Here is a 21,368-nt window from a genome sequence, read left to right as displayed (position 1 = left end):
AGGTCTGTGACCTTCCAGGGCGTCCAGAGGAATGCCTTGGACTCCAACAGGAGAATATATGCATACCTGTGTATGTATATATATACGCAAACTGTTTAAAAAGAAACGTGTAAATTGTAAAACTGAAATGTTAAGAAATTGGAAGATTAGAATTAAGATCACCTGTGCAAGCTTGACACTTGTAGTTCTGTTCAGTACCAGAGATTGACTTTATTATGTGTTCAGAGGTGAGAATGAGAATCAGACTTTACTAAGTTCACAGGATGGCAGATGAGGTTTCTGCTGGAACAAGTTACATGAACCATTCAGGCCTGCATTCTCCCTCCCTTCTCACTATCCAAATCCTGGCTAGCTAGACTTAGCTTATTTTTCTGTTGTGTGCAAGTCTTCTCCAGAGGAGAAAGCCATGAAATTACAGCAATCTTGCAGCTCTCATCATGGTGGTGACCAGACACCAGTGGCTTGGAATAGCAGTTGGGTTCAGTCTGTAGCTGTTGTCTGCAAAACCCTGGGAACAGAAGGCATCTTTTGAAATTCGTGGCTAGTAAGGCTACAAGAAGCTCTTGGCTGTGTGTAACTGGATGGTTTTTCCCAAGACTTTAAGACTTAGGGTGAATTTTCAGTGGGTTGAGAAAACTGCTTCTTTAACATAAATGTGAACTTAGATTTAGTTGTCTTCCTAAAAATCAGCAACCTTGAAGCTTCTTCAAAGTTTCTAAGGATTTATAGTGTGTAGGAGGTTGATTATGATGAAGATTGTTATCTGAATCAGCCATAAGTGTTTACAGAGAGAGAAGTTATTCCCATGAGAAATTTTGGGTGTATGAGGATTACACATAACTCTGGATGTCAAACATGTACCCAAAGCATTGAGGATGGTTAATGAGGAGATATGGGATCATGGCTTTTCCCATGTTTTAATAACTTATTTATATCTCTGGAATTTTTTTTCTAATTGATTGCTTGTTTTGGAGTACTTGACATTGTTGAAAAGAGAGATATGAAAAAGAATAAGCTTGCTGAGATTTTCTTTGGGTAAAGTGGAGTTCATGATGAGTTCTTGAATACTGATGTCAGACATTGGTGTTTGTTCTGTGCAAGAATTCTTAACTGCCCATAGTTCATTGCTTGTGCTTTCTAGGACTGCATTATCTTCCTTCATCAAACAGTTGTGGCCAGAGTTCATTTGGCTAAGAATGTATACTTTCTGTGCTTTCAGATGCACCCAGTGGTAACCAAGTCTCCACTTTGGTCAGCTGAACAGATCTTGCGGCAGAATTTGGCTGCTATCTTGGTTGCCAGTGTTTTATTGGTAGCGTGCAATTGTTCAAAAATTCTTTCAGTGTATTTAAAATGCTTTTTGTGTGCGATGATCTAAAGGGTGTGGGCTTTCCTTCCTTGTTTTACACAGCACTGTGTGAGACACTTGTCAGTGAAGGCACCTGGACTGGTATTTTGAGGTTAAGTTCAGATAGTTTTTTTCCTTCTGTCATTTGTTGAAACAGATGTATTTTTTTTCCAGTAGTTGTTATGATCTTTCCTTCAGGCATGTATGTGTAGATTGTCATGTACATTTGCTAAATTCTAGACATATATCTGAATTGATTGTGGGGATTTTAGGAAAATAAATGTAATGTCTTCATACTCTTTAAAACTCTTTCAAGAAAGATTGATAAGTTATGTGCTGCTACTGCCACTGAATTATGTTTGTAAGGAATAGCATTTTCAATAAAGTTATGAGGATCAAGAAATATTCAGATTTGAGAATAGTTCTCAGTTTGAAAAGTTTGTGGAGTTGCCAGGGAAATTGGGATTTTGCTGTGCCATTCTGCCAGACTTCACAGCTTGGAGGTTACTCGTTTGTGTATGTACATGTGTACGTGCTATATATGTGTGTGTGTCCGAGTTCTGTTTGGTGTTATTGAATTATTACTTAGGCCAGTCACTTAGGGCAATAAATTTCACAGGTTATCTGTTTACTAAAAAAAAAATAATGTTTTCCTTTCCATAGCTTCAAACATTTTTTTCCCTGTCAAAAGAAACATTCACTTTATAATATCATTCTTCTTTTATTCTTTATAATCTTAATGCTCGTGTCATATCTATCCACTGCACCCTTCTTTTTTCTCCTCTCCCCTGCTTTGTTTTTTTAACTGAAGTATCCAGGACTAAATGATAAAAAGATTCTTTAAGCTATTTATTCATCTAGTGGCTTAGCTAATAATTTAATGTTAAGCCCAAGTCTTTTTTTTTTTCACGAAGTATGAGAAATTAATTTCTAAAATGGATTTAATGTTCTTCTTTCAGAGTGGATTCAAGAGTATTTTCCCTTTATTCCTCAAAGAGCCAGCTGATATGTCCTTCAAATTTGTTTTATATTTCTAAGCAAAGATGTGATGGAAAAGGAAATGTTTTATTAACTGCTTGTTACACAAGTTCCATTTCCTAGGTGTAATACAATTAAGTACTTCTTCCCAGAACTATAAAGTGTGTAGGCAAATGTCTGAATAAATTTTGTAAATACACATTATGTACTTAGGATTTTGTGATAAAAAGCATCCATTGCACATTCTTACTTGGAAAATAATACATGCTTTTTTTAGCTTGGCTTTAGAAGAAAGCAGAGCTTTGTGAGAATATTCTGTGTACATAGTGTAGTACTTCTTTTTTCTTATTGATACTATATATAGGAGCAGATCTAATTTTATTCAACAACTGAAGTGGTTTTCAGTGTAACTTTTCATGCATTATTAAAATTACATACTCGGTATACCCATGTGAGCTTGAGGTTTTGTTGGTTTTTTTGTTTGGTTGGTTGTTCATGTGTTTTTGAAGGGGCATTGCAGGAGTGGTGTTTTCTGTCTTTGCCCTAGGATAAGAGAAACTGCTGTGAGTAGAAGTGTGCTGCTTGTTGCTGTATTAACTATAAGGTTGGGCTTCTTCATGTGAATGCAGAAGGCACAAACTTTCAGGTTATGTGCCTCTTGATACAGAGCTGTTCACATCAAGCTTCACTTAGGCTGCTCAGCAGAAGGGAGGAGAAAATGTGTAGTATCTCTGATGCCTACTTGCTTGAAAATATTCTCTTATTGTATGAAAAGGACCACAAGGAAACCAGGGATATTGATTGCCATTGCAGCAAAAATTTTTACCCTGAACCAGTAAAAATGCAGGTTGTTTTCCTTTTTTGTTCTCCCATCCTCCTGTTATGTCCTTTGAAGTCAAGTGTTGTTAGTGCTGGCAGCCCTGACAGAATTTTGGCACACTAGGCCAGTGTTCATAAAAATTCTGATTTCATAAGTCTGGGGGGGACTTGTGGAATTTTGTTGATGGGAGGAGGAGGAGCTGGGGAGAGAAATGTTTTTAGTTATGCTGTGTTTATTTATACTTCTGTTAGGAGATCAGGCTTTGCAGATTGTGTCTGGTCTGTTTGGTCAAAAGGCTGAGCAATTAGAAAAAAGATTAGCAGTTTGATGGGTAAAGGACTCACTGATATTAATTCATTGTAAGTTTTCCTAAACCTCGGTGGCTTAACAGACAAAAGAGTTTCAGGTTTGTGCTTTAAGTGTGAGATCCTGCAGCTTGATTTGAGCAGTTTTGTATTCTGTTGGTCAAGGATATAAAATGCAAAACAGATCACACATCGGGCTTCACTGGTTCCATTTCTCATGGGAAAAAATACTCTCTAGGTTTTTAATCTCTCTATTTTCTGTTTTCAAAAATACAGAGTACAAAACTTTGTTGCTAACACCTGACACAACCCAGAAGTTCTTTTTTACAGTGAGAGCCTGAGACTTTCATAATTCTTTAGATAAGCTTATTCTTCCATTTGTTTAACAACCGTAGCAAGTTTTAAATATCAAGTCTAGTCTTCCTGGTTTTGTTTTTTTTGAAGACCACTGGTTAGTGCAAATTTTCACCATATTTGTTAAACAAAGGTTAGAGATGGTTAATCACTTGATGTCCATGCTTTTAAGAAGGGGAACATAAAGATATATCAGCTTTACTTTTAATTCTCTGCAGTAGTTATTTATTACTCTGACCTGTCAATCTTGGTGTGTATCAGACTTGTGTCTCAGTTGCTTGAATGAAGGAATATTATGCAGAAAAACAGAGCATCAGGATGACTTTTTCCTCATGGGAATATAGTGTAAGCTTTGGAGATTTAGCTGATGCAGTTTGATACTGCCTCCCACTGTCTGCTCAGCCATCTGTCAGATGTGACATGGCAGGACAGCACATACATCTGCTCCTTGGCACTTGTACCTTGACAAGCACTTGGAGACTGGTCCACTTCCATGAGGATGCTAAATGTTTTTCAGGGGGTTCAGAATTGAAATATTGAAAGGATTAGGGTGTGTGGTTCTCCCCCCTCAGTGCTCTGTAGTGTCAGGTATATGGACGTGGTTTAAGTGAAATACCACTGGGTATGGTGGTGGTGTGGAATTTGGTTTTGAAGTGTTCACATATGTGCGCAGCCACTATGTGAAATGAAGCTAATATTTTCCAGGGAAGAACAGATGTCAGTTATCTCTGGTTTGCATCTCTACTTCTGACTTACACTTTTGCAGGTTGTTGCAATGCCTTATAAAGTTTGTAGATAAAAAAACGTTTGTGTAAATATTTTAAATACATTTGCTTACATACATGTCTCTGCGTAGAGAGATCAGAGCAGTGTCCTCATAAAACACATCCTGACAGTAGTTTTGTGCTTCGAAGAGTACTTAGTGTGTGGAAAAGGTTCTCCAAGTTAGAACTATTTAAAGAAGTATGAATGTTCCTCAGTGTTTAAAATACTGCATTATGTAGCTTGTATTTTTGCAAATGTTAATTAAAATAGTTAATGTAAAGAATTCTTAGTCAAAACCATCTTGGAAGTCTGGTTTTGGGTCATTCAGTTGTTTTAGAGTTCTTAAAGACAAATGTAATTTCAGTTTGCAGTTAATATGTTTCGAACATTACCACCATCTTCCAATCCAACGGGAGCAGAATTTGATCCAGAGGAAGATGAACCAACTTTAGAAGCTGCATGGCCTCATCTACAGGTACTTCATGGATGCTGAGATATCACAGCCCATAACAGAATTTTGACATTAAATTCATTGTTTATCTATTTGTTTATCTATTCTAAACTGTTTAGATTATATGTTTATCTCAAATCAGTTACTTTTCTATGTGGTTTTTAAAATGTGTTTCTTGAATTATAACTGAAAGTCGGTAAAAGAAAATCAGTTGTTACAGGTTAAACGCTCATTGTTTCTTGTGGTAGAGATGTAGCTGCTGAGATTTTAAATGAGCTTCTGTTTGTCACTGTGAATGCTTTGATCTGGCTCTGGCACATCTTTAGCATTCAGAGGTACCGTGACAAACAGAGAACAGAGACTTCTTAGAACATGTACTTCTGGGCATGATAAATATTAGATTACTGTGTGTCATTTGGGTAAAGTGTAGTGATGGAGCTCAGCAGAATTTCTGCAGTTTAAAGAACCTCAAGCTCTTGTAATTTGTCAGGAGAGCAAGAGCAAAGCCTTTACTGTGTGTTGTATTGATAAATATAACTAAAAACATTTTGCAGTTCTGAGCAACTAATCAGCAGTGTTAGTAATGTGATGCTTATAAAATGATTCTTGTTTAAAAGACTAATAATGGGTTTTTTGTTGTTTATTTTTTCCAGCTTGTTTATGAATTTTTCTTAAGGTTTTTAGAATCTCCAGATTTTCAACCTAATATAGCTAAGAAATATATTGATCAGAAGTTTGTATTACAGGTGAGGCAAAAAAATTTTTTTGACTTCAAGCTCTAAATTATTTTTACAATGTGTTAGATTCAGTTAAAGTGCATCTTTTTCCCCTCTTTTCAGCTTTTAGAGCTCTTTGACAGTGAAGATCCTCGTGAAAGAGATTTTCTTAAAACAACTCTTCACAGAATATATGGGAAATTCTTAGGCTTAAGAGCTTACATCCGGAAACAAATTAATAATATATTTTATAGGTATGTCAACATCTTTGTATTACGGTACATGTGATCAGGTGTGCAGTTAAAACACTCCAAGACACTGCTAGCAATTTTTAAAATTCTTAATATGTTTATACTCAGTATTGCTACGTAATTTATATCACTGCGAGATTTAAACTAGGGTGGTCTTGCCCATGAGATAAATCTGGCAGCTGAAATTTGCGTTAGTGTATGATTTAGTGGGTGGTTTGGTATCTTTGTGGGAGGAATTTTTTTTTTTTTTTTTTGGTAGTAGTGTTTGTATTAGACTAATGCAATAATAATTAAGGTGTAGTTCTTTATAATGCAGAAAATGGGCTGAAATTGAATGCCTGCGAGATCTGTAATTTGCTTGAAGGAATGTGTTTGCTGCCTCTTCTTTACTCAGAATTGACATGTGCCATTGAGCTCTTGTGAAATATTTGTTTATTGCCAAAGAATGAACTGTAGTATTATCACTGATACAAAAAAAACCCAGGAAGATGAAAAATTAAACCCCTGTATTACCAAAGGTCTTTGGAAGTGTGTTTTTACTGTTGTTACGTCCAGTGTGAACACAAGATTGTGGTGCCTGTTTTAATTTTTTCATTTTGATATTCTTTGCTTTTCTAGAAATAATAATGTTGTATATCAGTTTTACACTCCTTCCATCTTGCTCCTTCTCTGCCACTGTTTTCATCCCAAAATGAATGTGTGGTGCTACCTCTTTAGGAAAGTAGCAAAAAAGCTGCCAGGCCCTCAATGCCATATCATGAATGGCACCTGGCAGTACTTGCTGTCGAGGGAGTTGATCTTCCCTGCCTGTGGCAACAACTGAGCCTTTGGAAGGGGTACAGAGGAGCTACTTCAAAATAATTAGTGAGCCTGTAATGTCTTGGCAGTCAACTGGAAGTTGACTTCACAGGACAAGTGAAGAGCCAGTATATCCCAAGGAAAAAGTATGGGTGGATCTTAAAGATGCACATTTTTTTCCTCACACATTAATAAATGCTCCATAGATTTTATTAAATTAAAATGCATAATGTGGTCAAATATCTGAACCACATGGTAAAACAGCATCATAGTGCATTATATGCACTTTTGAAAAGTGTTTTAAAAGTGCCACTTGTTGCACTTCGCTTTCAGAGATAATGGAAGCAAAGTCTTCAAATACGGATTGTTCTGGTGTGAAGTTTTTGAAAGACTAAGAAATGATCTCATCATTAGATCAACTTTATACAGTTTGTATAAGAGAGTTTTCAATTTGACATACATTATATGCTTATATAATTTGCACAGCTACGAAGTTGTGGGAGAAAAAGAAAAGTCAACCACAAACCTGCAGAAAAGCTCACTTACCTGTATAATATTTAGGAGTTCAAAGTTTAAAAACTTTACATCTAAATGTAAACAGGTACACTTGGATATGATCACCAAGGAGGGAGGTTGTTCCAGCTTCTGTCTTGAATTAGTGAATTGGGCTATGTGAAATGATAAGCTCTTAAAGTATGTGTACAACTTTAAAAATATTTCATTTTCATGTAGTTTTACCTTTTACCTTTGTCAGTTTATTGCTGTGCTTACCTAAGAAATATATGGCCTTCATTTGTCTTCTAGTTATTGACCAGAATTACATTAATTATTTCCCCATAGTGCATTAATATATTTTTTTCCCTGAAGTGAAATACCTTTGCTCTTAATTATTAAACCCGTATGTGCCTATTAATTCAATTCAAGCCTTTTTGCATCAGTGTGTTTAATTTTGCTTAGAATTGTTGCCCTAAATTATATGGAAAGAGTCTTTTAAGGATGAAAAACTGTTGCTTCAAATACTCTGGATTAAAAGTAGCTGTTAATATGTCAGCCTGTGAAAAATTTTCAAATTAAAAAATGCTTTCAAATTAGTGGAATTATTTTCTCCTAGGTGTAAATTTTTATAGCTCTGCAAATTACCTGAAGCCATGCATAGAACTTTGTCAATAAAGTTACACTCCGGTGAAGGAGGCTGGAAAGGTGACTGCCTCGTAAATTACAGTGCTCTGTCAGAAGAAGATTGAGGAAAATGTGACTTCCTTGGTTCATAACAAGCCTTTTGTATGCAGAGAGACCTGTAGTGCCAAAAAGCTTTTTACATCCAGAAGTAGTAACTGTTTCAACACCTTGTTGCTTGCATTTGCTATAGAAGGTTGGGTCATGGCATTTAATTATGCCAGATATTCTTGTGTTATCTTAATATTTAAAGCGTTATTTGCTGTGTTTTGCATTATTAAAATGGCATAAAATATGAGTATTGGGAAAAGCTTGAGTGTAGGCTGCTTTGTTAAATGTGGGAGAAAAGAACAAGCAGATGTGAAGGTTGAAAGCAGCTGGGTGTGCTAGTGATTTTTGTCTCCACAAAGCTTTCTTTCTACTGAGTGACTAAAATATTTTGGGTCAGGACTACCTATAATGTTAGATTAGGATCTTGGTATTAGATTTGTATCTCTCTTCAGCAGTAACCCAATAAAGTGTTTAATTTGTTTAGGTTTATTTATGAAACGGAGCATCACAATGGCATAGCAGAATTACTGGAAATACTGGGAAGGTAAGTTGTAGGTTTTGTTTAATTAAAAAGCAAAAATCAAGGGTTTTTTATGTAGCATTGTAGAACCACAAAAAAATTTGACCTTATGGCACTGTTTTGGGATATGACAATTTTCATAATCCTATTTTTGATCTTATTTTCTGCTTAGGATCCTTGCAATTAACATTAGTTGTAAAGCAACTACAAGTAAAATGTAGTGAGTTGAAATTTATTAAAAATTCTTCACTGATCACATAGTGGGTAAACCAAAGAAGCACAGGTTATAAAACTTCAGAAACTTCCTTTTGCTAACCCCATAATTTCTCAGACTTCAGTGATGTATCTGTAAGCCTTTGACACTAAAATGTTACGATTGAAAGCTGATAGCCTTGTTGAAACTAGTGAGTTTTTTATTAACTGACTTCTGTAATCCATGTGCAAGCTTTTGGCATTTTTTTATACATTATTTACGCTGCAAAAGCTCAGTTAGGATTACTTTATGGTATTACCATGTCTTTGCACATGATAGTAACAGAGCAGCAGGAGCAGGTTGCTCAGAGTTGTGTCTGGTCAGGTTTTGTATATCCCCAAGGATGAAGACCTCAACAACCTTTCTGGGTAGTGGGTTCCCATGTTTGACCACACTCACAATAAAGTTGGTTTTTTTTCTTGTTTTTGAGTTAAATATCCCATCTTTCAGTTTGTCTCTTGCCCTTGAATGCACATCACTCGTAACAGTCTGACTCTTCACACCATCCCTTCATGTATTTGTGCACATGGGTGAGATCCCCCTGAGCCTTCTCAGCCTCAAACTGAACAGCTTTTTCAGCCCCTCTGTGTATGGCAGATGCTCCAGCCTCTTCATTGCACTTTACTGGACTCCCTCCAGTATGTCTACAGCTTTCTTGTCCTGGATGCAAACACCAGATATCTCACCAGGGCTGAGCAGAGGTGAAGGATCACTTACCTCAACTTACTGGCAATGCTTTTTCTAATGCAGCCCAGATGGTTGTTGAAATTGGAAAGATGTTTTAAAATTTCCTAGCTCTACATGCCTGCCCAGAATAGTTCTTTAATTTTCAATTAAATGTTCAGTGATTAAAGAGGTTACATGTCCATCATTACTTCAACACACTGTACTCAAGTAACACTCATTAAAAGTCATCATAAAAGCTATAAAGTTTAAGTACTAGAATATGGAACTAAATCTTCCACACTGTTACTGAGTCACCAACTTTTTCATTCTTGATTTTGTTAGGTTGCTTTAAGTGTTGCAAATTTAAAAGTGATGTTGTTGGTTTGGTTTGGGGATTTTTTAACCCCTCAGGCTTCCAAATCTAAATTTCTAGTAGCTCAGTGAGGCTTCTGTGCTGTAACTCTTCTGTGTTGGTTATTCATCCAGTCCATTAAGAAGTTTCACTGAGCATGTTGTTGACACAGAGCTTCTTGTTCTAGTACTGTGGGTTTAGGTAAAGGTGCCACCAACCCAATACAGAGCTACATCTGTGCTCAGCTGTAACTGGACTGTCTTGTGTTGGAATGCTGTTTCGTTGTACTCCAGGGCTTTGCAGAAATACTAATAGTTAAGCAGATGTCATGTTTTTGGCTTGCCTGCTGTCCTGGATTACCTCTCCTGCATCCAGTGTCTGTTTCACTTGTTAGTACCCTGAAGAAGCTGGGAGAGATGTGTGTTCAAAGCTTTGAAGCAGTGAATAATTCATAGTGAGGGGTGAAGTCTGAACTGTAGGTACAGTTGGGTGCAGCTTGAAAGAATTTGAGACTTTTGAAAAACTTGTTTAAGGTATGGGCAGAGGTTGATTTGACTATTCTGTTTATTTGTAAATATTGGAAAAGGAGCCCAAGAATTTTTGTATATCCTTCTGCAGACTTCTATATAATTACTCATTTTTATTTTTAAATTTCTTTCCCTGGCAGCATAATTAATGGATTTGCCTTACCATTAAAAGAAGAGCACAAAATATTCCTATTGAAGGTTTTGTTACCATTGCACAAAGTGAAATCACTCAGTGTCTACCATCCACAGGTAAGTTTTACTTGGTTTTTTAATACTAGTGTTTAAGTAAGCTTGCTTGAAGAGGTTGAGGGACTTGAGTAAGCCTGCTGTAAATTCACTTCTAAGGTCCAAAAATTCCCTGATAACCTGCCTGGAGGAAATTCCTTAACATATATGCCTGTAATGCTTCTCTTGTTGATAGAAAAATTAAAAAGAAAACGTGTGTACACAATAACACCTTTTAAAAAGCACTATAGTGGTTATAGATGAACACATGTAGTAGCTGATTGTATGTGACAATTCTTAGTATTTATCCACACAGGATTTTTTTTATCTTCTTTTCTGTAATGTGTAGACATTAAAAAATTGCAGAAAAGTATGGTTATAATGAATGTCATCTATAAACACTTTATTCTAAATTACATTAAGCAATTCAGCTGAATTCAGTTTGTTGGTGTTTAGAAACGAATTGGGAATTTACTAGGACATCATTATTTAATTCAATAGATTCTTTTAGAAGTACACAGAATAAAGGGATCTTCTGAGTTCATAGTGCTTTTAAACCATCTGTATCTTTTCTATGCTAAACTTAGTTCCATTCAGAATTTCCAGAGTGAGAAAACATACAGCATGAGAGAAAATACAGTATTGTGATCTGCTGAAATTTTCTGTGAGAGATTGTTACACAACTTTGGGGTTTTTAATTTGAAAGTTCAGTGTTTACTATGTTGTTTGAGTACTCCCAAGTTCTAAGAACTATTTATTCAAATAGAACTACTAACAACATGCATTTTTAAGCATACATTTTCTATAATTACAATTCTCTAGCAATGAGAGATGCTTACAAGCATTTGCTTTGGATCTTGTCTTCAATGGCTTCCACCAGGTGCTGCTGAAGTAATAGAATAAAATGCCTCCCATTTCAAAATTTATTTTTTATTTTCTAATGCCATGAACGAAACCTGTTGGGGTGTGAATAGCAAGACCTTTCATATCTCAGCTAGAACAGATACCAGCCGTGATCACCAGCTTTTCTACTGACCTGAGACATACTGTTCTTTATCTGTTCCCCTTAAATCACAAACTAATTCTCCAAGACCTTCAGCTGACTTGCATTGCTGTTCAGCATCAGTAAAAACAGGGTAGTGACATAGGGATGCCACTACTACTCTTGCATGTCCTGCTGAATGAAATGGAAAAGTACTCCAAGTGAGTTTGTTGTGTGAAACGCTGGAGGAGATGCATAAAAATTTAAATTGAAACAGTGGCAGATAGAAGGATTTCCTGCTAAAGATGTACATGGAGAAAGGTAATTTTTGTTTAAATCAAATTCACTTTAGAATTGGGAAGAACAGCAGCTATAGTAATCTCAGTGCATTCCTCAAATTACCATGGGGCATTCCTGGTAGGAATAAAAAAAAAAAAAAAAAAAAGTAATTGTGTCATCAGCTGAACTTCAGTAAATGGAGAGACTTTAGGAAGATGGTTAAACAGTCTGTGAGATGAACAGTGATCTCCCCACTTATATTGGGATTGTGGCCTATGGAGTGAAAGGGATGTAATTCTTAAGGGATGTAATTCTTCACTATTTAGGCACCACAGGTGAATAGTCTCATTCTCAGGATTGCAGATGGTAAATACTGTAATTCAGCCTCAGGTTGCATCAGCTTACACTGATAGGCATAGTTATCATTAGTTGTGATATATAAAAAAAATCGCAAGATTTGCAGCTGTTCAATGCACTTCTGTCTAACTTAGGTTATGAAATAGAAAATACTAAATCAGTGTGGGACACCAAAATATTAGTGAGTGGAAAGCATTCTAGAGGACAAGATCATGATTTTTAAATCCTGTATTTGAACAGATGAAGTGTGGTGAAATGCAATGCAATGCAGTGCTGGGTCTAAAAAGAAAACATCAAGTTGCATATATCTATATTACAACACAGAAAAAAGTGAGGACAGACTTGCAAAGATTGTAAAGAATTTTATAAGTCTCTTTACCCTTCTGTTTAAGTTGTCTGCCAAATGAGTTTTTAAATTTTAAATTTTTAAATTACAGAAGAAACTTGTATTTTACTTGAAGCATTCAAAATTATTCTTGACTTATGCTAGTGACTTCAAAAATGTTTTCAGTTTCATAGTGAGAATTAATAAAATTCTTTTTCTTTTGTTGTAGCTGGCGTACTGTGTAGTTCAGTTTTTAGAAAAGGACAGCACACTTACAGAACCGGTAAGTTTATCTTGCTATTATTACATATTTTGAGCTAATCATATACCTTACATCTGTAGACTGCTTAAGGGGAGGTTTGGGGAACAAAGTATTTATTTGTAATGGTCTATATTTGAGTCAAATATTTAACCATTTTCATCTATCAAATTCAGTTTTTTCCAACCATCATTTGGAAAATCCAAAACTAATTAAACAACATTAAGAGTATAGGTCTTACAAAGAGACCAGGTTTTATTCTGCTTATTTTGTTCTGGCTGAGCAGATAGAAGATGGTGGATCCAGAAGCAGTTTAGTCAGAAATTAGCTTGCCTGAATTGTGCTCTGTTGAGACATGAATGTTATGATAGAACACAGATTTCTGACACACAGCTACCTGTTGGTGCAAGGGTCTTAAATCACATCCTGTTCATGTCTACCAACCTTGGACAAAATCAGACTTTGTTCTGGATGCACATTACTGCATAGATAAATAATTTTAAATGTCCTCTGTAGTATCTAGTTGTTTGCTTATTACACCCAATATCAAGTAGCTAAGAACTAATCTGTTTAATCAGTAGATCAGTGAAACAATTGCTGCTAATAAAAGTGCATTAATCGATTATGACCATTTTCATAACTGGTTTTCTTGTAACAAATAGAAGTATGCACCTCAGCAAGAGTTCTCTTCTAGCTGCAGCTTTTAGTATTTAATAAGCTAGCAAATGTCAGTCTATCATTTGTACTATACGAGATCTTGTTTGCTTAGCTTTCTTCCAGACATTAGGTAGAATTTTGCATATTTCCTAGTAGAAATCAGAAGTAATATGCAACCAAGTTTATTTCCTTTTTTGATCTCAAATTGGTATGTGATTACAACTTCCTCTAAAAAGTTTGCACACACATCAACGAAGTACTGGGTTCCTCTTCAAAAGATCCTGGTCCTTTCAAATTTAAATGCTTTGCTTCCCCTTATAATTGTCACGTGAGACTTTTTGACATCTTATTTTTTAAAATCTATGTATTAACCAATACAGTATTTTGTATTATTACACAAAATCTCTATATTTTTTTAAATCTGTGTATTAACCAACCAATACAATCTGTGTATTAATTGAGGACATAATGTCTGCTTTCATGATTAAATAATACATGCATGAAAGAAGCACTTACTTGTCAGAGTTGTCTTGTTGGTGATTATATTAAATGTTACTTAGAGTTTTTATATTTAAAAATCATAATAGCATAGAATGGTGTTTTGAGTGTTCTTGGTTTGTAAGGTAAGCGAGCTGGGTAAATAATTTATTAATCATGAAGAAGGTTAAGATTAAGATTATAGTAAGATAGTCAAATCAAAGTTTTAAGAGCAACATACCTAGAGCAGTGGTCACCTATCACTTCAGGCATTTATAGTAAATACTTTGTTAAAATGTAATAATAGAACTGAATTGCTTGAATTTTGGTAGAGATTTAAAGCTGCTGTCACTTACGTGGCAGGTAATTTTCCTGATAATGTAGTAGTGAATTTGCACTTCGATCATATTAAGTTAGATGTTAGGTTCTTTCTAGTATTTTGATTTTTATTTTTGAACATTTCTTTTAGACATTTAACTTTGTTTTCTGAGGGAGTGAGTTTACACCTATTAAGCTATCAGTTATTTCTGTGATACTGAACCAAGTCTGATGACTACTGTTACATGAGACAAGAATCACGAGTTTTGTGTTCTGCTTGAAGTACCAGACTTACTAATGCATTATAATTCAGTTCAAGGTAAAGTGAAATTATCATGAAATTATTTTACCTTTGTCTCTACAGGTGGTAATGGCACTGCTGAAATACTGGCCAAAGACTCACAGTCCAAAAGAAGTAATGTTTTTAAATGAATTAGAAGAAATTTTAGATGTTATTGAACCATCTGAATTTGTTAAAGTTATGGAACCTCTCTTCAGACAGCTAGCCAAATGTGTGTCCAGTCCACACTTTCAGGTCTGTATTTACTGCATGTACAATGATATCAAGATTTTTGTAAAGAAGACTTGTAATGTATTATTCACCATAATGTATTTTATTTGTTGCAAAAAAGTCTTCAATTCTATGTTAACTTGCAGAGATCCAAACATTAGTTTTGCTGTTTCTTTTCAAGAGTTCAGTATGTGCATTCATGTTGGGTGATTCACTTCAGTGTTATACTTAACATAAAAAGGCTGAAAAACTTTTTTCGGAAGTACCTGGACCCTTTCAGTACAGTGTTTGCATTTCATTACTTGTAATACGAGTTCTACAAATACTTGTTCTTTTAGGAAGTGTTTCTTTGGTTGAATTTCAGAGTTCATGGGTTATAGATTGAATCATGTTCCTAGCAAGGAAAAAAGCAGTTTTTCTGTCTCTCTTTCCATCAGCTCCATGACTCTCATTAGCACTAAAAAATCCAAGTCTGAGTTGCAACTTCTTTTACCTTTCCCTTATATTTGCCAAATGTTATAATTATTTACTTTGTAAAAGATTGAAGAAGTGTTCCTTTTTTCATGTCATCTTAGGTTGCAGAGCGAGCATTATACTACTGGAATAATGAATATATTATGAGTTTAATTAGTGATAATGCAGCAAAGATTTTACCCATCATGTTTCCATCCTTGTACCGGAATTCAAAGACGCACTGGAATAAGTAAGAAACACTTGTACAAATTTCTGCTACTTCACTTCTGTGTAGTTCTAGGTTTAAGAGTTTGGATCTGTGAATTGCTAGTTTAACAGTATGTTGGGCTGTTTATTCTGTGATGCTGAATTTGCTGGATAGACTATTGTCAATTTTTAGGAAGTATTAAGAACTGTGGAAGATAGTTTTTCCTTTTTTAATTAAACAAGAAAGAGTGTTTTAGTGCATCTAATCCATTACATTCTTCTATAAATATGGAGCAAATTTGGCACTCACCTGTAGTTCAGATACTTCTGAAGACTAACTTTGATTTCTTATCACTAACCTATTTGCTGATTTGCATTTCTTTTGCATTCTATGGAAATATCTTGTAGATCAGATCATTTTTTCCCTTCTTTTTATTTTCTTTTTGTTTACTGCCTTTTTTCTTCTTTCTCCATTGATTATTTTCACTTTTTTCCCCACAATAACGTAGTACTTACGCATGAAAACAGTCCTGGTCAGCTCCCTTCTGCAGCTGTTCCATTGTAAAGTGCTTCTTTGTTTGAGCTATTGTGCAACTGCTGGGATGGTGACAGTATCCCAGTCTGGCTCTAGCTGTGAATTCAGGGCTGCTGATGGGCTGGCCAAGAATGAGTAATCAGTCTGCAATTAAACACTGGGAAAGAAATGGAAAATAAAGTGATGTTGAAGTGATGGCTTACTGTCGCTGGGTGCAAGCAGTAACGAATAATGTGCTCATTAATAAAATTCCAATTCAGTGATGCAGTTGTACATAGTAAATGTGGGTTGCTTTTGGTTGTTTTTTTTCTGACTTTCAAGGTCATGCATTCATTTTATTCTGAGCAAAAGTCATGTTACCCAGTACAGCTGCACTCTTACTTGTAATTCCATATACAATACAAAGTAATCATTTAATGGGTTGCTTTTTGAGCAGCAGTACATTATAGCCTGGAACTGTGAATTTATCTGTAAAAGTGCCTCATAAAGCAGATTGGTTTTGTGTAATTTTTGTGATGTTTTCAACTTTACTTTTCTAACGCATTTCTGAAGAGTTTTGGCATAATTGTGTTAAAGTGAATGCTGTTGCTGTGTGGCAGTTTTCAAAAGTTATGGGATCTTTTTTACACTCCTTTTAATCACTAACTCTTCTTTTCTTTATGAATTGCCAGTAAGTTACTTACATCAAGATCTTTAATGTCATACTGTGTTTTCTCTAATAACCCTCATGGGATTAGTGTCAGCTACTAAATTTCACAACTAGCCCTGTATTGATACATGTAGTATTAAGAGTGAAGTTCAAATGTCAGAAGTGTAAGTGATGAGTAGTACTACAGAGTAAGAAAACTGCATTCAAAGTTGGTAATTCTAGTACTTGTGTTAGGCCTCTTGTGGGTAAATTGAAACTTCCACTAATTAATTTTGTTCCACTTATTCTGAAATGATGTAATTTTCCAGTTATGTAGGCTATTGGCTACTGTTGACCAGAAAAAGTAGATTTCAAAGTTTAAAGTACTCTGAGTTTCAACCAGAAGTTTTACTTATAGGACAATACATGGCTTGATATACAATGCTCTGAAACTCTTCATGGAGATGAACCAAAAACTGTTCGATGACTGCACACAGCAATTTAAAGCAGAAAAACTGAAGTAAGTTTTCGTGTCAGTGTGTCTGTCTGTTCTTGAGTAATTTGTTCGGAGTGCTTTAGCTCTGAAAAACCACGGTATCATTAGTGGGAAGTTGCCCGTCTGACTCCAACAGTCTCAAAGTTGACTTGCTGAAACTTCTTGTTATATGTGAACTGTAAATCTTCTTAACAATAAGGTGTCTCATGTAGACTTAGACCTAATACTTCTGGGGTCACCATCTTCCTAAAAATTAAGTTTTTGAGAGGGACACTTCTCATGGTGGAGCCCAGTGTAGAGGATCTGTTAAACAGTTTAGTTCACATCCTGTGTTTATTTTTGCGTGCTTTATTTACCCAGTGTTACTTCCTTTCATGTTGTCACTCAGTTTGTCCCAAAATACTTTCCCAGCATTTTTCAGCATTGCATTGTGTGTTGGCATATCTTCATACTATTGTAAAAGTTACCTGAAATCAAATTGTTATTCTACTGTAGTGCAGGTGTCTAGTAAAGATTTTATTTGATGGAAGAATTCTGCTAAAATGAGAGAGAGAAGTCAGAAGTATTAATGGTTTGGGTCTCATTTTAGGGGTTGGAAGCAGTTAGTGGGTACTGAAAATACCTGGATTTGAATTGTGTTTTAAATTTCAAAGTAAACAGGGATTCTTTCAAGTAGTGGTTCAGATTAGGCACCTATTTTACTGGTATACTGGAAGTAGTACACATTCTCAATGTGGATTGATTTGTCCAATTTTGAAATTCCTTATTAGAATTCAAGGAGAAATTAACTTGTGCTGTAACAATTTTTTAAGATGTGTGTTTATGGATGACAAAATATGACCATTGACTCTTCAAAAAAAGACACTAATTCTCTTTTCCCTGATCACAAGTAAGTGGAACCCTGTTTAAATGAAAAATGAAGTCTTCTCTCAGTTTTAGAAGTTTTTTGAGTGATATTCTGAGTGTGAACTAAAGCAGAGTGCTGAGCAATGAGCTAGCAGTATAAAAGCAAAACAAAACATCTCCCACCACATAAGAACTGAGAAGGGGAATGGTTAAGGGGTTCCTACCTCCCATCTTGAATTAACTTAATTGAGAGTTGGAGGCAAATTATGTATGTGCTTGGATATAACTATTCTTCCTTTTATTCTTGACATTTGGGTCATCTGCTCTTGCACTGAGAGTCTTTAGCAGTCTTAGTTCAACATTATTTTACATTTTACCAGCCTTCAAAGACAGGTGTTCATTCTAGTCTGTGCAAGATGTTTATTTGTATGAAAGAAAGGAAAACAGATCCTAGATTTTACATTTTCAAATTGCATTAGGCATAAGAAAACAAACTTTTTCTACTTTATTAAAAAAAAAAAAAAAGGCATTTATGTTATCCTTCTGGGCTTGCTATTCCCTAACATGAGCATGGTTTTGTTGAGTACTTCTCTTAGAGTTCAATTCCAAATGTCTCTGGTGCCTTTTCCTTTAAGTAATTAACTGCAGTCATTGGGCTGACAAGTAAAAATCTCTGTCCTTTTCATGGTCAGTTATTGACTTCCTATTTACTGATATAGAATTCTAGTATTATCAATAAAACACAAATAAGCTTTCAGCCTAGATCAGAACTTCTTTCTGTTCTAATTTTTACTTTTAACTATGTACGTGTACTAAAGATAAACTGGTATCAGCCCGTTTGTTGTTTTCATGGGAAAATCTTGAGGGTTTCCCCTTTTAATGTGGGTTTGATATCATGAGGTGATGCAAATTATCCTATCAACAGTGGTGTTTTGGCCAATAGGCTCACATAAGTATAGCTAAATAATTTACTTTGTTAATTTCTTTTCTTCTTCTTCTTCTTTTTTTTTTTTTTTTTTTTTTTTTTTTTTTTTTTTTTTTTTTCCCAGAGAGAAGCTAAAACTGAAGGAACGGGAAGAAGCATGGGTTAAAATAGAAAATCTAGCCAAATCAAATCCCCAGGTATTTAGAAAAGATTAACGTGATCATGTTTAAATACTCTAATTTTGTTAAATATCAGTGGGGAAAACAGGTCTGACTGATCATGGAAATAAATTTCACCAACTGTATTATGAAAGATACACAATAAAAGTACTTTTCAAATTTGTAACCTTTCTCTTGTGCAAGTAATTATTTTTTTTAAAACAGTTTCTGAAAAGTATGATATGAAGTACTTGTTCCTTTCCTTATAATAAGACTTACACCATATTGTGATTTGAAAAATTATAAAGTTATTGGGCAAAATTATGGAAAAATATAGAGGCCATAATTGGTTTCTCTTGAAAAGCTGTTTTGCAAACAATATATCACAAAAGAGAGCTTTCTGTAAACTGTGAGTTTTGACTGGTCGGTTTTCCTTTGTATCAAATGGATAAAAGTAATACTCTCTGTTCTTTTCTGATGCATTTGTTCTCATACTTGCACTGGGCCAGTCTGCTGATGAACCTGTTCCTCTTTTCCTAAAGGAAAACATCCTGTCATTACTTGATATGTAATTATCAAGTACAAGTATCAATGCTACAAGTTCTGACATTATTGATATGACTTGTGGCATTACTTGATAGGACTCAAATGATGATAAAGAAACAACACTCCTTTAGAATATTCATTGTATTTTGAAATTATGGGAGAAGGAAATGGTTTGGCTTGGGTTCCCCACCCCCCTGCATTTGCTTAGAGATTGCTGCCAGTTTTCTTTTACTTCAATCATATGGTTTTCTACTATGAAGAAAAAAACTCCAAACTTTTAAATTACTTTGCAGCCAGAATTCTATTATACTGTAGCAAGAAACTTAATGCACTGCATATTTCCAACACCATCTAGCTGAGTTTAAAGTGGTGGAAGAGGGAGAAATGGTTCTCTGTAAACAGAAGGAGGACACTTGCTGATCTCTGTGCTATTTTAAAACAGAGAGTGTGAGGTCATCTCTTTTTCTAAGAAGAGGAAATTCGTAAATGTTTTTTCCCTCTTGGGTCATTTGTCAGGGAACAATTACTGAACTGCTTAAGTAAAATCTGCTAAAATTAATAAAATGTCTTTTTTTTCTGACAACAGATCAGTTAAATGAATCAAAAAGGACTATTCATATGAATGCAATAATTGACTTGGAGTGACAAAACATTTCTCTAATGACATAAGTTACATAAAAGCTTTGCTTGAAGAGTACATGATACACATGGTCATTTGCTATCACAAATGATGAGCTGTTTTATGTTTGGCTAAACAAGTGGGTTGAGTGGTAGAAATGTTTCAGATTTCTAGAGTATAAATTTCCTTTTCTTTCCAAGGAACTTTCTGTAAATACATTTTCTGATAGCGGTTAACACCACCCGTATACAGTATGTTCTGCATAGTTTGCTTCAAGAAAGCTAATATTTGGAAGAAATTTAAAATAAAAATTACTGAATGCTCCAGTGAATTGACACAAGGATGTAAATGCTTTTAGTGCTCTAGATAATGGATTTTTAGGAGGTTATTTTTTCCTGGAATGTCTGTTAACTTTTTAGTTTGTCTAATGACTGATGATTCTTGCTGTTCAGAGCTCTTCCTGAATCTGCGTGATACAAAAGTACAATTTAAGATTTTAAATTCGTTAAATCCCTGCTGTTAGGGTTTTTCAAAAATTTTTCCCATCTGCATTAAGTTATTGGTGCACTCAGATACCAAAATATTTATGAGTAAAAACTGATGAAAAAGTCTGTATATACATGTATATAAGTTCTGAATTTAAAACTATATACCTTATCTGAATTAAAATAAGATCTTATGTATTGACATCACTGAACAACAAAAATTTGGGGGTTTTTTAATTCCTAAAAGACTTTTATATGTTTGTGTTTTACTTTCCAAAGAGAGAAAAGTTAAATATTTTGGTTTGAAATTATATTAAATGTATATTAGATATATTCAGCTTTTAGCAGTGTAATTTTTTCTTCCACCACAAAATTGCATCAGCAAATAAAATGGTTGTGTTTGCATTACTACATTGTTCACAGAGCACTTGACAATGTATTAATAAGGTTTCAGGATAACTGATGGCCAGAATAGGCATGCAATACTGACAAAATCTGAATATTTTAAAACTGAGTCTGAGATAATCAAATCATCTTTTTTTTAATACTGACTGCATTTTTCAGCAGGATATTTCTGCCAAGCGTGAAAGTATTGGAGTTCCATTCCAAAATCTATTACTTAATCCCTGGAAGCATTAAATATTGAATTTGATCGCAAATAAGTAGTCATATCATTCAAGTGCTCAAATATGCTCCTAGTATTTAGTTATTATGACTAAGAATGATTATTTTAACATTTTGCATTTTAT

The 21,368-nt window shown here is 34.8% G+C and overlaps 1 protein-coding gene across 3 annotated transcripts in view; it reads left to right on the top strand.

Annotated features, from left to right (window-relative positions):
- PPP2R5C (protein phosphatase 2 regulatory subunit B'gamma) overlaps positions 1–21,368 on the top strand; it is a 77,238-nt gene that overhangs the window by 50,092 nt on the left and 5,778 nt on the right. For all 3 annotated transcript variants that reach the window (XM_066321776.1, XM_066321775.1, XM_066321777.1), the window contains 10 exons: positions 4,935–5,045; positions 5,675–5,767; positions 5,861–5,991; positions 8,498–8,557; positions 10,472–10,580; positions 12,729–12,782; positions 14,575–14,745; positions 15,297–15,424; positions 16,963–17,064; positions 18,936–19,008. In XM_066321776.1, coding sequence (XP_066177873.1) covers positions 4,935–5,045; positions 5,675–5,767; positions 5,861–5,991; positions 8,498–8,557; positions 10,472–10,580; positions 12,729–12,782; positions 14,575–14,745; positions 15,297–15,424; positions 16,963–17,064; positions 18,936–19,008 — 1,032 coding nt within the window. The remainder of the gene's footprint in view (positions 1–4,934; positions 5,046–5,674; positions 5,768–5,860; positions 5,992–8,497; positions 8,558–10,471; positions 10,581–12,728; positions 12,783–14,574; positions 14,746–15,296; positions 15,425–16,962; positions 17,065–18,935; positions 19,009–21,368) is intronic.

This window comes from Sylvia atricapilla, chromosome 6, assembly GCF_009819655.1.
Source record: "Sylvia atricapilla isolate bSylAtr1 chromosome 6, bSylAtr1.pri, whole genome shotgun sequence".
NCBI lineage: Eukaryota > Metazoa > Chordata > Aves > Passeriformes > Sylviidae > Sylvia > Sylvia atricapilla.
The sequence above is the reverse complement of the archived record's forward strand: the minus strand, read 5'-3'. Positions and strand labels throughout refer to the sequence as shown.